Here is an 18174-nt window from a genome sequence, read left to right as displayed (position 1 = left end):
TTGTGTAAATATATATTTAGTATCTACAAAGAGTTATATCCTCCTTAGCAGTTCATCAGTACAATGACTAGCAACCTTCCTAATGCTAAAGCCCTGTAATGCAGATCCTCATGCTGGTGACACCCACCCATAAAATTATCTTTATTGCTACTTCATACTATAATTTTTCTACCATTATGAATCCTATAAATATCTGTGTTTTCTAATGTCTTAACTTACCGCTGTGAAAGGGGTTGCTACCCACAGTTTGATCTAGAACAATACACCAACTCCTATTTTAAAAAAGAAAAAAAAAATCACCTTCCTGCAAACTTAATGACGTGCTTAATTAATTGCTAAATTGATTGTGATTGTCTATTTTTACTTCAACCATAGGACTTAGCCTATTAACTATGCCCTTTCTGGGAAGGATGTAAACTAGAAATCAGCTCCTCTGCTGGCTTCTCTGGGACTTGTATCATCTCTGTCCCTGCTGCTTCTTTACACATAAAAATGCATTTCCCCAGTGCTGCAGGGATAATTTGGCTGCTTTAATTTGTTTTATAGATTGGGGTATAGGATGAGAGAGTACAGAGTGTGGAGGTGGGCTGAGGCCCTCCGAACAGACGCTACAGCCCTTTAAGCTCCTTTGAGAGACTGAAACTTGGCCAGTCTCTCCTGTAAATGGATTCCCAGTCACCAGAGAAAGTCCAGCCATTTTCTTTCTTTAAAAGAAAGAAAGAAAAGGGAGGAAGGGATGGAGGGAGGGAGAGAGGGAGGGGAAGAGAAGAGAAGAGAAGAGACGAAAGGGGAGGGGAGGGGAGGGGAGGGGAGGGGAGGGGAGGGGAGGGGAGGGGAGGAGAGGAGAGGAGAGGAGAGGAGAGGAGAGGAGAGGAGAGGAGAGGAGAGGAGAGGAGAGGAGAGGAGAGGAGAGGAGAGGAGAGGAGAGGAGAGGAGAGGAGAGAAGAGAAGAGAAGAGAAGAGAAGAGAAGAGAAGAGAAGAGAAGAGAAGAGAAGAGAAGAGAAAAGAAAAAAAGGTGTTTCTCCATTGAGTAGTTGCTGCCGCAGTGGCCCCAGTGAAACCTGTAAAACAAAATTTTACAGACTGAGGTGAGAAATGTCTCCTGAGACTTTGTGGAACACCTCTATTTAGAAGCCGAAAATCTCACTTGGCAATTTACTATACTTCTAAAACTCTCCTCCTTCCTAGTAGCCGGGACCTAGAAAAACCAAGCAAACTAGGATGTAAAAGAATCCATCTTGTAGCCAAAAAATTCTACAACACTTTGCTCCAATTGTTTATGTGATTACATTTACCTCCCAACAGGATATATATGAAGTATGGCTCCAAATATGGTATAAAAAGCATTAATAGCTAGCAGCAGAATTTTCCAAGAATCCTAAAATTACAGGTTCCTTTTTTTTTTTTTTTTTTTTTTTTTTTTAGTCACCCTTGAAGGACAGGTGGATTTGAAACAATAGGCTCAGATTAGAAGATAATTCCATTTGAGGAACCTCTTACAATGCCCTTGCCTAACCGGGGGTGGGTGTTGAGCAAGCTAGAAAGAATTTACATTTGAGTTGGTGCAAAGCTCAAAGCTACCTTCCCCACCCCGGAGGCCAGGCTTTCTGTCTTTTGAGTTGCTAATTTGCAACTGAACTGGATACCTCAGGGACATCCACAGACAAGTTAATCCTGTTTCACCTTTAACTCTTGACCTTGTTTGTTAAGCAGACAGGCTGTCTCCACCCAGGCTCTCCTGGATAGAAAGATCCAATGTCTGTTAAAGACATTGGCAGACCCCACCTAGGGAGTCTTTGACCAAAACAACACTCTTAGCTTATCCAGGTGTGACTTTTTACTCACAGAGACTCCCCAGTTAGTTCATCGGGCTGGGGCTAGGGGCTGAGCTGGAGCTGATCGCCAGGCACTTAGGATGGCCCCGGGCATGGCACAGAGAAGAATGCGGCAGACAGACTAGGTGGAGGTGCTCTAGGGAGGACAGTGCTGACCAGGCAGCTCCCCAGGCTCCACAATGCTGCCATCTGGCGTGGGAGCCATCCTTCCCCAGCTCCCAGACTAGCGCAACAGCAGGGCCATGATGAACCAGCAGCTTAACGGCATGCACCAATTGGCCAACCAGATGATGGGCAAACACTTTGTACTGCCCGAGAAAACTGAAGCTTTGTCACATGAATGTGATGCTTAATTTGAGATGTTAACTTGACTGGACCAGGCAATACCCAGAATAATACACTCAGATCCAAAAACCACCTCAGTGTCTGTGTGTCATATCTCTGGACCCATGCCTTACTAAACCAAAGAATCCTGGTTATCCTGTGGATGAGTTTTGGTCTGCAGCAAGTTGCAAACCAAACCCTGGACGATCCTTAGGATCCTTCCTCAAGGACCTTGGCCTAGTGCCTACCCTGCACAAATAAGCCTTGGCCATCTGCTTCTCTTCTTGCCCTGTGCTGCTATGTAAAGCCCCTACAAGATCTGGTAAGTGGAGGCAGTTAGAGTGATGCTATATCACCTGAAGGGGACAGTCTTCTGCTAGGATGAGTCACAAGGTGGTAGGAACAAAGGCTTCAAGAAAGTGCTCGGACATGTGGTATATTTACACTATGGAATACTACTCAGCTATTAAAAACAATGAATTCATGAAATTCTTAGGCAAGTAGGTGGAACTGGAGAATGTCATCCTGAGTGAGGCGACCCAATCACAAAAGAACACACATGGTATGCACTCAGTGATAAGCAGATATTAGCCCAGAAGCTTGGAATACCCAGGAAACAATTCACATATCAATTGATGCCCAAGAAGAAGGAAGGAGTGGCCCCTGGTGCTGGAAAGGCTTAGTGCAACAGTGTAGGGGAATACCAGGACAGGGAAGTGGGAAGGGGGTTGACTGGGGAAGAGCTTATGGGAGTTTCAGGGAGGGGGGATCCTAGAAAGAGGAAATAATTTGAAATGTAAATAAAGAATATATCGAATAAAAAATATTACTTGCTAAAAAAGAAAGAAAGAAAGAAAGAAAGAAAGAAAGAAAGAAAGAAAGAAAGAAAGAAAGAAAGAAAGAAAGAAAGAAAGAAAGAAAGAAAGAAATTGCTTGGACTAAAGATGTCTGCTTTCTAGCCTTCTGTATGAGGTAGTGGCAGTATTTGCCTAGCTGAGCCTGTTTACTCATTGATAAAAAAGAGAATAAAAATTATCCCTGCTTGCTATAGTTGTAATGAGGTAGGGGCATTAACACATGCTCAGTCTTTGCAAATTCTGGCTAGGAGAAGCATGTGAACAGTCTGTTTGCCTAAATGTGTTTCTTTATTCCATTAGGATCCAAGCAAAGGCTTCAAAAAATCTCCAAGAAGTCAAAAATGATTTTGAGAATTTTCTACATAAACAAGTAGGTTTCCTCTTTCCTGGATATAATTGAGAGTTCTCTCCCCTGCTTCTCGCCTCCAGACCTCCCAATGTTTCATAAGCAATGCATGGTGACACCCAAGCTGCAATGGCAGAAAGGACACATTTCTATCATCAACTGTGCACTGCAGAGGGGAGATCATCTGATCTCAAGTCCAGCCATAAGCTCATGCCCACTGTCCTCATTCCTTGCTTCTAAAATAGTCCCCGAGACCATTACCGCAACTAAGACCTCACCAAGTGCAAATGGACTAGAAGCTAGAGGAAATTATTGGTGCTTGAAGTTGTATTTTATTTATTAATCCAAGAAAGCTACATGATAGCACTGGCTATGTGACAAGAACACACCCTCACTTCACCCAAACACAATGAAGACTGTGACCAGACGCCAAACAGAGCTCAGATGTGAGGAGGAAAGAGGGGTGTAGAGAGTTCCGGCCCATTTTTCTGGATCTTTTCTGCTCTTCCAAGCCTTCTCAGCAGCCCTGTTAAATCTGAAGGATCATGCTTTGCAAAAGAGAGAGGGAGAGGCACCAGCATGCAGGAAACTAGCAGGCCACACTACCTGAGACCAAGGATAGGGAGATCTAGTATGAAAGGTTTCCCCTCTGCAGTACAGACTCTGGAGCAATCCCAGTCTAATCCCCAAAATGAGAAGAGTAAGATTCTTGTACAGAAAGGTGCTAGAAAGTCATGAAACACTCTAGGGTTCCCTTAGACACATAAGATCATTGTCTTTTTCTTAAATCATTATTCTTTATTCCTATTTTTTGATGTATTTCCTCCTGCTGAAGAGTGCCAAGAGCTCCTACAAGCAGCAGCAGTGCACTTTGCAGAGGGCGTGCCTCATCTTGCTACACTATAGCTGCTTCTCACCCAGACTTAGAGCCCACATTTTCAAATGCTAATGAGCCAAACAATACATTTGCAGACCAGATGTGGCCTCTTTTCCTAACAGGATTCCTCAACTTGTTTTAAAGAGAACCATGCACTGCCACCGAGCCATCCCACCAAGCCTTCCACAGGCTACACTTGGCTTTGCTGGTCTGCACTGCCACCCACTAGCTTTCAGAGTCTAGCTATCCTTTCCAAGTCCATTCATTCATGAAGTGATGCCCTTGGTCCCATCCCTACTCTTAGAAGAGCTGGGTATGTCTCACAACTTCTAGAACCGAACACCAGGTACTGGAGGCAAGTTTGAAACAATCTTAACAAACAGAAAGCCAAACTAGAGTACAATAGTCAGTAGATTCTGTATCTTACCAAAGACAAAACACCTAGAAAGACTAGGTTCTCTATAGAGGTGTGCACACCAAACACTTAGGATGACTTGTCCCCACAGAGGTGTGCACAGTGAACATCTAGAAAGACTGAGTCCCCATGAAGGTATGCACGCTGAATATTTAGAATTCTGAACATTTTCATCATTCCTATGAAGGAATTTCATGGTGAAAAACATGAAATGGACTAATGGAACAGTGACACATGGTCTAAGTTTAGTTGTTTTTTTTTTTTTTTTTTTAAAGAATTCTAAACCAACCACAAATTAGTTATGGGGAATATAGCCCATTAAAAAATATGCAGGATCATAAACTTAAATAAATTTAGATCTTAGATTACTGTGCTTAAGAAAACTCAAAAATTTTCAACAAATTTGATACAAGGTTTCTCAGGTATTTAGAAGGACATGTGTCAGGAGTTGTTTTAGGATTGATCTTGGTTTCCCAGTGACTTGTCATTTAAGAAATACTTTGGTGTGCCTATGTCTTTTGGAAACAAGCAGATGAAGAAACTTAGCCTGTTAATGTCTCTTAATGGGCCAACACAATCATAAAGAAACAAACCCTGGTGATTCCAACCCCAATACAAGCTACCTCTTTCACTTGCCATGCACCTTAGAAAGGGCTTCTGGCAGTCTGTCATCAGCCTGTCACCACGTGACATGACACTTGTGCCCTTACTCCATCACTGTCAGTTCACACTTTAGGCTTTTGATTATTTACCCAAGCCTGTATACAGCACATCTGCCCTACAGGGGACCAGGTAAACACACAAGCCTTGCCAGGCAGTCACAAGAGGGATGAGAGGGACGTTAGAGATGGGTGGGGCTGCCAGGGTGGAGAGGCCTTGGACAAGTGGTAGTGCCAGTGGGAGGAAAGTCAATTCAAATTATCTTCTGGAATCTATCTTTTGGCTCCTTCTCCCAAAGTGATCTTCACCATCTTCAGAGATGTAGAAATCTGAAATTCATTTGTACTATGTGTGTCTAATGTCGGCAAATACTTAACCATGCATTTCATTCCTAGCGTGTTGAGGCGAAACTAAAGGAGGAATATGGAGGATCGACATCACCATCAGAGTCGCCACAATCGCCACAGTCACCGCATTCATTGTTGTCATTCCCTACTATGTCAGAAGACTTCAACTATATGGAAGAGTGCTAAGGGAAGCCAGCAGGGACCACCATTCAAGAACAACACACAGTGCAGCTCCATCAGTTTAATTGGAGAAGAGTGTTCAATTAAAAGTACATTTTACTGTTCATCTTTGAAATCTTCACATCAATAAATCTTAATCATACTTCAAGCACATCCTTGGCTCTGATTCATAAAAATACATGTAAGAAGGAGAAGTAGTCGTTATGAAGCCTAGCTTTCACCATTTCTTGAAAATAGCACCATACCTCACAACACAAAACAGAAAAGGGACTGATTTACTGGGGCACAGGAAGTCCTGCCAGCTCCTGAACATCCGAAACAGTTTCTCTGAGATGTTTGACATCGTTTAGGCCTCAAGGAAAACCAAGGCCCCGCCTCCAGGCTTGGTGGCAAACAAGCTATGCTTCTCCCGGGCCAGGCGGGACGTGTTCCCCTGGTAATAAGCTTCATGCACGCTGGCGAGAAAGCTGGACAGCACATCAGCGGGCACTAGGGACACAGTGCAGCCTCCCCATCCTGCTCCAGTAAGTCGTGAGCCTTTGGCCCCAAACTTCCTAAAACAATGAGAAAACAAAGCATTATCACCAAAATGCAAAAATAATAGCAACTTATTTGATACAGAACACATCCTATTCCCAAGTTCTATGAAGAGAATATTGGGGTGGGAGAAGGTATTCAGGAATTTCAAGTTTTAAGAAATGTATATTGGAATCTCAAGAGATAGCTCAAAAAGTAGTGTCTTCCACTCAAGCAGACGCATAAAAAGTTGGGCACTGTAACGCAGACCTTAACCCCAGCATTGGTTAGAAGAAACAGAGGCAGGCCTGTCCTGAAGCTCAGTAGTCAGCCAGTCTAACAGAGTCAGTGGCTCTCTATTCCCTAGAGAGTCTGTCTCAAAAGGTAAGGTGAAGAAATATAATTTTAAAAACATATAAGATGGAGAGCTATGGATAAAGACAACCTTTGGCCTCTACACACATGTGCACAGACATGGATGTACACTCTCACATCACACAAGAAATCTAAATTGAATATAATTTACAAGTTTTTTTTTTCCAGCACTCAGGACTGATTACCTTTTTGGTGATAACTGAAGCTACTGAAGACAATAATAATCAACAGTGCCTACTTTACAGACCTAGCACCCACTGTAGGCTTGATCCCAGATAGCCATACATTAGCCACTTGAAACCTGTGTAGCAAGGCTCCAGTTAATCAGGAATGGAAGTAAGAAGGTGGACAGTGGACATGGTGACACAGGGAATCAGAAGGTCACCTCTAAAGAAGGTAAATCAAAATCACTGTTACAGCACTGGACACTGGAAATCCCCTATTGCTGTTTCAACTGCATTCTGTTTATCATTTAGAGAGGAGAGTTATGCATGTGTACATGTTCCTGTATGTGCACATGTATAGGTATGCACATATACAGGTAGAGGCCAGAGGTCAACATCTGGTACTCTTTCCATTGTTCTCATTTCATTTTGGAAGGCAGGGACTCTCACTAAACATGAAGCTCAGCGATGCTTCAAGGCCAGCTGGCCAACAAGCCCCACTTCAACAATAGTACGATTGCAGCTGTTGACTGGCTTTTCATGTGGGTGCTGAGAATACCAACCCAGGTCCCAAGGTTGCACGCAAGCACTTTACTGACAGTGCCACCTCCAACTCACTCTCAGTTGTGTTCATAAAGCTTATCCATTTGACTCACTGACATCAGACTAAAGCTAAGGGCTGGGCGTGCAGCTCAATGGTAGAAAACTTGCCTAGCGTGCATGAGGTCTGGGTTCATTACCCAGCACCACAGTGAGAGGGAGAAAAGAACCAATCCTTTAGAACTGACAGCCTAGGTTTATTCTGCATAAATGTATTAGCCCAGAACCCATTAGTGAACTCTAAGTTGGTTGGTTGGTTTGCATAATGACTAATGGAAAATTATGCAAACCTTCCCACAAAATGGATGGTGATCCTAACCGTGTATATTATCTTCCCTGAACTTTCTAGAACTAAGATAACAAGTAGATCTATCTTTGCCAGTAAATGAAATGCTCACTGAGAAGGGAGCAACTCTATAAACTACCATGTAGCCATAAATTGAAGTGACCATTAACCAGCCATAGTCTCAAAACTTAGAACTGACCTAGTAGTGCAAAAGCCTTAAAACCAAAGGATCAGTTCTCTTTCAAATATGTAATTTATTCAAAAACATTTCCAATTATTTTTCCTAATGAAATTTACTCCAAATTACTAATAGACTTAAAACTCATAATTAATTTAGCCCAGTTCTGTCTCCCCGTCCCCTCCTCCAGGAAGCTGGGATTACTACATATCGGCTACTCACTTTTCCCTGGGCGATGCTCGCCAGTGATTGAACCATTTGTTTTATTTAAATACAATTTTCTTAAATGTGAAAGATGTGCTTACCAATAAATAAATAAAAGGTTACCAATCTTCTGATGACCCTCAAATAGCAGCTTGGAGCCTTCTAGATGAATTCAGCCCAAACTCCTATCAAACACCTAGCAGCAGGTGAAAAGCTGCTTTAATTATGAGATTCTAGAATGCTCTTTACTTCCTAAGCTAGAAAAGGACCTGTCTGTAGTCTGCTGACTTAAAAGAGGAACTTTGCCATAGGAGGCCACTATGGCAAAGGTAGAAGGGACGGGAGGCTCCTTGTTGTATCTCAGCCATTTGTTTCATTCAAATACAACTGAATAACCTGCAGCCTGCTCTAGATGAGAGTGTGCCCACTTGATACTCTGTGAGCATAACTGACCAGGTCTTTAACTGCTTTCCACGGGCCCTTTAGGAATATTTTCATACACTTCTTTCTGGAATAGTTTGAACAGAGCGGTGGGGCACACGTGGGAGGCATAGGATGGGTGATTACAGTAAGTTTGAGGTCAACATGTTCAGGGCAGACAGGAAGACATAGTGAGGGCCTGTCTCAAAACATTTTTAAAAAGAAAAAAAAGAAAGAAATTATTGCAAAACAGAGCTGTTTCCGATCTACCTACAAGAGATCCATTTTTCCAAACCTCCTGTCTGAGCAGAGGCTAAGAGACCTGTGGGCAAGTTAATCTGCTTCTGTGTCTTCAGTCTGCCCTGCGGCCACCCTGTCTGACACACAAGAGAACGGGCTCCATTCTATCACTCTCAGCTCCAAAGTCATCAGGGATCAAGATGTTCATCTTTTCTTTTTGTAAATTTTTGTTGTTGCTACTGCTGCTTTAAGTGAGTGAGGATCCATGGAGCTGAGTGGGTAGGGATGAGCTGGGAGACTGGAAATAATATGACCAAAATATACTGTATACAAAATTAAAAGAGAATAAAGAAATGCTATAATGCACAGCCTTCTGCCCACAGTCAACAGCATTAGTATTCACAAATGAAAGTAATTGTATCGGGAATCAGCAGACTGCACACACACAAACACACACACACATACACACACACACACACACACACACACACACTGAGAAGTCTTCACGTGTCTCACTAAGCAGTGTCTCTCAATGCCCTCTGCATGTCTCTGAAGCTACAAGAAAGGTCTAGAGTTGGGAGACCAAAAGTTAAATCAAGAAGAAAATATAGATGAACGAAGGCTGTTTAATAAACTTTTTCACATTTGAAGTTTCGAGAAAATAGTAAAATTTAAAAATACATCTCCTTTACCACACACGAGGTTAGAGTAATTGCAAGAAACAACCCTATTCCGTGTGAAATCTCCCACAGTCCACTGTGATAAGGAAGAGAATGGTTTTAACAAAGGATTGTCATTGCAATGACTTCACACAACAAAGGCCTGGGAGAAAACAGACCTGCCGCCAGCCTGTGACAGCCTACTCAAATGCCCTGCTCTCAGTGAACAGATGAAGAGGCTCTGACCAGGGTGTAAGGCACCAGAGGCTGGGAAGGCAGGAAGTGGGGGTCACAAAGACCCAACAGCTATAAACTTAAACAGGAGACAAACAGCAAATTATGAAATGCCCTGAATCTCAAATTAAAGAAGTATTTATGTTTTATACCAATAGGGCGCATATCCATCTCTACAGCCAGGGTGAGCACAGCTCTAGTTTTTGGTAGGTTGTAATGAATGCAGATGGATATTAAAATACAGATATTATGTTGGATGAATATGCACAATGTATAGTGACTCCGTAAGAGTTCTAGTTTCTTATCTTTAGAAACTGGCAAATATCTCAGGGAAACAAACCTTCCAGCATAATTTCTACAAGTTTTTAATGTTACACTACAGACATTTTTCAGATTGCTTTGGAGTCAAGAAACTGCAGTCAGTCTTCCAAAGCTGCTGATGTAAGAAGGAATGAGAAAACATGTCAGCAGATTTGTTTCAGAACATGAGGCATCAAAGGCCATTGAGAAGCAGTTCTTTTGGGGGACAAATTGACTGTCCAGTATATCAGTATCCCTAAAATTCCTTCCCAGGAGAGACTAGGCAGTGCATCCCACCCCTTTCAAAGGTTCCAACAACAGAGGTTTGGTTTCTCCAATATTCACTTGGGGATAATAGATTAGTTTATTTGGCTTCTTAATATAGCAGGTAAGGGATTACTTACAGAGGTGTGTGTGCTCAAGTGTTCTCCAAAAGGCTTCACCTAAAAAGCCTTTCCTCAGAACTAATGAGACCTTCCCCTTTGCCTTATGGAAGGCCACCCTCCTCTAGCTTTCCCATGCCTTTATAATCTAGCCCCTCCCAGGGACCAAGTACACTTTGGGCAGAGTTGGATATGGCTGGATACTCAGTGAGGGTTTGTGACCCTCCTGGGCCCTCAACTGGGAACTATAAACTGTCAATCAGTCCAACTAAAACGGTCTGATCTTGCAAGCGGTCACAGGCAAATGCCCCACATAAAAGACATTTGCCTAGAGAGGTCTAAGTCCCCAGGGCAGATAGAGTGGTACTCTCCCTTCCTTGGCAGGGCATGGAAGTCAGCACGTGACCCAGGGAAAGACCACACATCTACGACTGACTTGGTGAGGAGGGCCTCAGGAAGAGCTCATCTGAGCAGCCCAGGCCTGGGATCAGGGCTGAGGAAAGACTTCTGAGGAGAAGGAGCAAAGGAATGTCTGTACCCACTCTCATCCTGAGAGCCCAACATTTGTCTTCCTTAATATCTTGGGCAACAACAGCAATAATACAGGGAGGAATCCTTTCTGATTTCAACAAGTGGCCAAATAGAAACAAAAAGAATTAACTTTTTTTTCCCTCAAGGAACCAATAACAAATGAACTGTCCCACACGAAGTGGCTTAACTGTTCTGTGTTCCTCAGGAAATTCTACATTAAAATTTAAATTTACAGCTTGTTCATTTAAAATAGACATTTTATAATCGGGCAAAGACTGCCTTCTTCCTTCATTATTTCATCTCATCTAATAAAAATTTGAACATTAACTTAATTTAGAAAAATCAACCTAACGACATAAGTGTAATTTCCTTCTGGTTTCTTTTCTTTTCTGACAGGGTCTCATCCCGCGCCTCCTGACTGGGCAGGAGGCCCTTATGTAGCTACAGCTGGCCTCCACCTCCCAGGAGTTCTCATGCCTGCGCCTCACGAGTACACACACACACACACACACACACACACACACACACACACAGCCACACACACGCAGCCTGTGGGGCTTCTTTTGTGTTCTAAACTGATTTTTCTCTTGATGAGCAGGAAGAAAATGTCCTCTATCCTGTGGTACTGACTGACTACTGAGGACCGCTTTGGAAATATGGTCTAGCTCAGGTCACACAAACCTTCAGTGTGGGGGCTGTGGTGATATCCCAGCCACTCAAGCTCTGTTCCCACACTCAGCTACATATCTCTGTTCATGCAAATACTTTCCAAAAAGTTTTCTCAAACACACAAAACTTTTAAAGTGCTACCAGGTAGCCAAAGATGACAGTGGCAGAAATGCCACTGGCAATACTCCCGAGCCAATGTCCACTTCCCTTGTCTGGTCTCCAAGCCAGGTAACAGCCCAGGCTGCCAGCCTCTCTCTCGGGTCTACCTTTTCTTCTCTGACAGGGAAGTCTGGGCTGCTGTGCTTATTAAACACAACAGCACCCTGCCGCCGAGGCGCGCTCCTGGCATTTTCATCAGGACCCTCCCAGGGCGTGCAGCATCTCTGTGTCCTGTCCCAGAGATGACCTGGGGGGGGGGGGGCGCTCTCCAACCTCCTGAGCTCACGCTCTCACTGCTCACTGTTGCCCCCAGGGGTTAGATTGGGTGTTTTTTTGTTTTTTGTTTTGTTTTTTTGTCTTTGTTCTTTTCCTTGTCCCTGGTATCTCTGGCTGTCTTCTGCAGCCCTTTCCTGCGCCATCACATCCCAAGCACCCACAAAAAGACAGTCCTTGGCTTCTGTGTAAGGTTTGGGCTGACTAGGCAGGGAAGGTGGCGGTGGCCATGGTGCCCCACCCGCTGCAGCTGTCCTCCCAGGGCCCTGACCCAGGGAGCTTCTCACACTAACACCTGGGACTATCTGTGGCACTAGGAGATAACTCTGACCTTGAGTTGTAAAAAAATGGCTGCTCTCCCCCAAAAAATAATTTTAGAAAAAGAAAAAGAAAAAGAAAACATTTCTCAGTCAAAAAACACCAACAGTCCTCTTGGTTCCTTCCTCTCCTGCTCCCACAGAGCAATGGTCTAGAACCTTCCTTCAACCATATCTAGGACAGAATCAACTATCACATCCATTGCCCCTTTCTCTTCTGAAAGCCAGAATCCTTCCCACAGTTGACAGGGTGCATGTAGTGTGACTTCTTCCACAGCTGACGGGGTGCATGTAGTGTGACTTCTTCCACAGCTGACGGGGTGCATGTAGTGTGACTTCTTCCCACAGCTGAGGGGTCACTGTAGAGTGTCATATTCATAACCGCTCAGACTTCACCTGTTCTCTCTCCTTCCTTCCCTGCTGTACCTCTCTGCTTGTTCCTTCAGGCCTTCTGTTCCAGTGTTGCTTCCTTCAGAAAATCCTTCTCCACCCACTCCATATAAAGACTCTCCCCCTTCAACCTCAGCAGTCACTTTCCCTCCCAGTTTCTGTCTGCAACATTTATCATAAGCAATCAAATTATTTTTTTTAATCATCACTAATCTCTTTGCCCACAGAAATGTAAACCAGTGCTGGTGACCATCTGAAGAGAGGAGAGTACCCTGGGAAATTCAGGAGGCTGGCAGACCCCATCCATACAGATTCCGGGAGGATTCAGGTTCCCCTTGCCCTTCCAAGCCAAGACAACTTATTCCTCATTTCTACATAAATCATTCCACTTCCTCTTATGTCCAAGGCTGAACAGTATTTGTCTCTTCCATTGACTGGGTTCTTGATGCTTTTTTTTAATTTAAAATAAAATGGGTTCTGGAAGGGGTTTTGGCAATTAGTGAGCAAACGCTGACGTTGGCAGGAAGTGCCTCAGCCACGCTGTGTGCAAGCTCCTGGCCAGGCCAGGCCAGGCCAGGCAGGTTCCACATGCCATTTGGGATCCACTCTAGCTGCAGGGTTTAAACTTTCTGACTGGGTGGGGCATGAGCCTGGCAAGCCACAGGCGCCAAGTGGCTAATTACATTTGCATTGCTAGTTCATGCAGGGCTGTGTCATTGTCAGAGTGAGCTAACACAGGTCATCTGACTCCCCTCCAATTTCCCTTTCAGTTCTCCAAGGTCAGCGTGAGACCTCCCAGGGAAGGACTCTATTATCCCCACTGTTGCACAATTGCAGGAAGGTCTGGAGATTTTGTGAAAGAGGCTCTCTCTTTACATGTCTGTCATAGCCAAGTTTATAAACTGGCCTTTCTTTGGTCTTTATTTCCCCCAATTGCCCAAAATAAATATGGCAGCTCAAAAGGGCTTTCCAAATGATTTTTCTAGCCCACCTCCTACAGCAGAACTCTCAAGGTCAAGACCCTCTTTTGACTCTCTTCTAGACAGAACTCCAGTAGGTTCCTAGGGGTTTCTGAAACACATAAAATGCCCATGTCAGAGAACAGCTGCCTTCCTGAGAGGTCTAATCAGATAACAATGAAACTGGTTCCAGACTGATTTCTGAGCTGCATAAAGCCAGGTCTCAAGCCACCTGCAGACATGCAGGAACAACATCAGGGCTCTACATCATGAGGATTGGAGTCCCTCATATAGGAAGGATTCATCTAAATTATGAGAACACGACATTTTGCTCAATGTGCAGCATTCCCTGGTGGGATGCTCCGGATCCCACCTGGCCCTCAGCTCACCGGCAGATGTCCACTAGCTGGTCCAGCTCAGGGCAGCTGCACTCATACATGTCCCGGCAGCTTCTGTGGCTCTGGTTCATTAGCTCACCCAGCAGCTGGACCGCGTTGTCCGGTGCTTCTTCGCACACCTGCTTAAACTGAAGCACACGTGCAGCCTCACTGTACACATGCTTGGCCCGCTGGTAGAGCTTAAAGGTGAGTTCTAAAGGAGAAACATGGGGAAAGAGATAAGAAAGGGTTACAGGACTATACAATACCAAGACAGTGTGTGTGTGTGTGTGTGTGTGTGTGAGAGAGAGAGAGAGAGAGAGAGAGAGAGAGAGAGAGAGAGAGAGAGAGAGAGAGAGAGAGATGTAGCCTGGGCTAGCCGATTCAAGATTTTCCTACCTCAGTGGCGCTGCAGTACTGGGACTACAGGTCTGAGCCACATCTACCTAGCCATCTAACATACAATTTTAATGGCTTCCATTTCTGTCTTCACTGTCAGTACCTGGGATTTTCAGAAGGCTTCTATTTCACTGAGTTTGTAATTGATAATAATAATGATGATGATGATGATGATAAAATCTACTGGTAAATCAGTTTCACTTCTTCCTAAATACTGATCTAAGATCTTCTTCTTTCACTCAGCACACCTAGACAGTGACACTGACACACTGACACACACACACACACACACACAAAACGTTACCATGGCAAGGGAGAGGTGGCAGTATGGAGCATGTCCTACATGCCATCTGCCTTAAAGGCACAACCTCAATCATTTGTAGCAGCTTAGAGAGCTGAGCAGAACCATTAACAGATTTCCTGAGGATGCACAACAGATTTCCTGAGGATGCACGTTCAGTAATTATGTTTTTAGAAAGGTGTCCCAGCACATGAGCAGACTTGTTGGGTAGGAAGGCATTGGCAGAAGGAGATGAGAGACAGAACTTAAAGTGAAATTATGAATATTCATTATATACATGTGTGGAACTGACAAATATTTTTAGAGAAATAGATAAGCACAACTACTTACATGTGTATGTAATTTTATTTATATTTAATATAGTTATATGTTATAGTGTTATTTATCATAGTCAAAATATAAACACTCCAAATAGATAATAACGGAGAACCTTCTGAAAAAAATGCTACATTCATTTAAAAGAAACCCATTATGGCTATTAAAACTCCAACACTTGGACAATCTGCTACGCAGGAGCTGTTCACCACTGAAGGGCATGAAACACAATAGCCAGTGTATAACTGGCACTAACCGTGGTACACACGTGCATATGTATGCGCATGGGAGCCTTCGGAAAGCACTACATGTCAACAGTGCTTCTCTCTGACCCATCACAGTTACTATCCCCCTGGACAGCTCTGATGCTGCAGTGCCCTCCATGACTGTCAGATGCAGCGACACAAACCTGACTGCACTGGCTGCGTCCCATTCGGCTCATTCCCTTCTGAGTAGCAGGGAGGACTTCCTGAGGCTATGGAGCACTTACACTAGTGTGGGAGTTGGTGTGGTGAATCTCAGGGAGCCACTAGGAAAGAGACAGGGATGCGAGTGGGGGGGTCCATCAGCTGTGACAACCAGCTGTGCCCTATTTGCCACCTCATGGGCTCTATTTCCTGGTCTCTGAAATGAGATTTATTTCTCAGGAGCCTCTGGCTGTGTTCTTTGATAACTGGAAGAGAAATTTCCTCTCCATTCCATGTCTTGTAGGCTGCCCCTACTGTGACGAGGACTTCCGTGACGCTGCTTCTGTCTGTATCCTGAGTTCAGTCTCTACTCAGCCCCACGGGCTGACCAGCATGGATCGCCCCAGGGGGTTCCTTACTGTCTTAAAGCCAGGGGATGGGAGAGAGTCAGCAAGAAATGAGAGGGAAGAGGGTAACCTCAAAGACTTATCCCTTGGCTCTTATGTAACGTCTTTGTCTTGGTGCTGCCTTTCGTTAACCTGCGTTTGAGTCAACACTGACAGGCTAAGCCCCACACAGGGCACTCATGTCAGTCACCCCTGAGTCCACGGCCATTTTCTCACTGTTTACCATAGTCCTCGCTCCATCCCAGCGGGACCTCTTCTTTCAGCGAAGCTGCCCCATCTGTAGTTGCTCTAACAGTCTTTGCTTCTGGATATACTCATTCATCACACAGAGAAATGGCTTCTTGCCCTCTCTAGGTCAAAACTTTACCTCATTCTGAAGGCTCAGATTACATTTTACATCATCCTTGGGGCCATGAGGGGCTCAGCTGGAAATAATTTCTTGACTGAACTTGTACCACGTTTGCAGCCGGTGCTCTCATCGGGGGCTTGTGCACTTTTCATCGTGGTTAATTCTCAGGGCTCTGCAAAGGTTCCGCGGAGTCCTCAAGTCAGACCTTGGATTTCTTAGCTCCATGCACCCCCAAAGCAATGCTCACTCCAATCACCTCACCCGCACCTTTCATGGCAGAGTCCAGAGGTGTTTAGGGTTAATTATAATAAAATTGGGACTTTTACTTTTGACCCCAGTTCAAAATCAAACTACTTTCATCTGGACTTGCTGTTGTTTTGTTTAAGAAGAGAAGGAAGCAAAGCAGCTACCATTGACAGTTTAACTGGGGAGGACTGAGACAGAGGGAAGGGGAGAGCTGGCAGGGGTCCCTTTACTACTAAATACGTAAGTGCTGACACCTAGTGTGGTTGAAAATAAAAAAATAAAAAATAAAGAGAAGCCACTAGTTACATATAAGTGGGGAAACACAAAACACGTTTTGTTCCGTTGGTAGCCATGTCATATGAGTCACCCACACTATGCTATCAATTTGGTGTCTCCACAGTCAGCTCCACAGAAATAGGAAATGGTTTATTCTAGGACAGTGTCACAACATCCCGAGGAGTAGGAAAATCTTTACCAACAAAACACTGACAGATAGCCTCTCCAGAACCAGCATGGGGAATGCTGGTGGCCACTCATCAACATCTCCAAACCAGAAAGGGAAAAGTAAGGCAAAGTGATGTGTGTCACGGTCTGAAAGATAAAGGATCCCGATAGGCGAGTGTGATGGAACTCAGTCTACAGCTGCTGGTGCTATTTGGAGAAGTTATAAAATTCTTAGGAGATCCTGATGAAGGAATTCCATCACTGGGGGAAGGCTTTGGGGACTTACAAGCTTGTCTACTTACTGCTTCTCCTGTGCTTCCTGTACAGAGAAAAGGTGAGCAGCCATTATGGACTCTCTACAACCATAAGCTAAAGTAAATTCTCTTCTCTAAGTTGGTTTTGGCCATGATGTTTGAACACAGAAACCAAAAAGGAACTAAAACATACGTTACCAAGATGGCTACCAATTGCCTTTTTCACACACAGTTAATACAACACAAGTTGTAGAATGCACATCATGAAAGGAAGGAAAACGATGACGGCAACTGCACTTTAATATTATTCTATTTTATAAAGCTTGAAGTTAGAAGGCAAGTGTGTAATCTTAGCAGTATACATTTATGTACTTATGACTACACACACATACACATGTATGTAACAATGATTAATGGAAAAGGAGTCCATGAATTCAAGAGAGAGCAAGGATGGGACGGACTATGGGACAATTTGAGGTTAGGAAATGGAAGGGGGGAATTATGTAGCTATATTATAATTTCAAAGTTTTAAGTTTAAGAATAAAATAGGAAAAAACAAACAAAAATAAAACACAAAAACTTTAGAATATCAGCTTTAAGGTTCTATATGTTTCAGTTTTACTTTTGAATGACATCACCTCCTACAGTTGTAGAATCACCACCATGCCCCATGAATTAAGAACCCTGAGTTTCCAGGCCCATTGTAGTTTACAGATTCATCAAGGAAGACCATAAAGCCACACTTCTGTGAGTGCAGAGCAGTGCAAATTGGGTGAGAGGTCCATGCATACTGCTGTGGTATGAGACATTAGATGTCAGTAGGATAGGTCCATGGAGATAGCACAGTGAAGACTACACCAGCACAGGGAGACTACACCACCACAGTGGAGACTACACCAGCACAGGGAGACTACACCAGTACAATGGAGACTACACCAGCACAATGGAGACTACACCAGCACAGGGAGACTACACC

General features: G+C 44.0%; 2 protein-coding genes across 6 annotated transcripts in view; one reads left to right on the top strand and one right to left on the bottom strand.

Moving 5' to 3' along the window:
- The window catches only part of Fam227b (family with sequence similarity 227 member B), a 155868-nt gene extending 149896 nt beyond the window's left edge, over nt 1-5972 (top strand). Inside the window, 4 exon segments of the mRNA XM_052183484.1 lie at nt 3318-3387; nt 5711-5840; nt 5843-5887; nt 5890-5972. Coding sequence (XP_052039444.1) covers nt 3318-3387; nt 5711-5840; nt 5843-5887; nt 5890-5972 — 328 coding nt within the window.
- Nucleotides 5889-18174, bottom strand: part of Galk2 (galactokinase 2) — a 127866-nt gene continuing 115580 nt past the window's right edge. For 4 of the 5 annotated variants that reach the window (XM_052183486.1, XM_052183490.1, XM_052183485.1 and 1 more), the window contains 2 exons: nt 14089-14290; nt 5889-6396 (listed from right to left, as the gene is read on the bottom strand). In XM_052183486.1, the coding sequence (XP_052039446.1) occupies nt 6189-6396; nt 14089-14290 (410 nt within the window). In that variant the 3' untranslated portion in view covers nt 5889-6188. Of the gene's footprint in view, nt 6397-14072; nt 14291-18174 lie in introns of all 5 variants that reach the window. The other variant, XM_052183489.1, reaches the window with a different exon arrangement.

This window comes from Apodemus sylvaticus, chromosome 5, assembly GCF_947179515.1.
Source record: "Apodemus sylvaticus chromosome 5, mApoSyl1.1, whole genome shotgun sequence".
In the NCBI taxonomy this organism is placed as follows: Eukaryota; Metazoa; Chordata; class Mammalia; order Rodentia; family Muridae; genus Apodemus; species Apodemus sylvaticus.
This window is presented reverse-complemented; position numbering and strand designations above follow the sequence as displayed.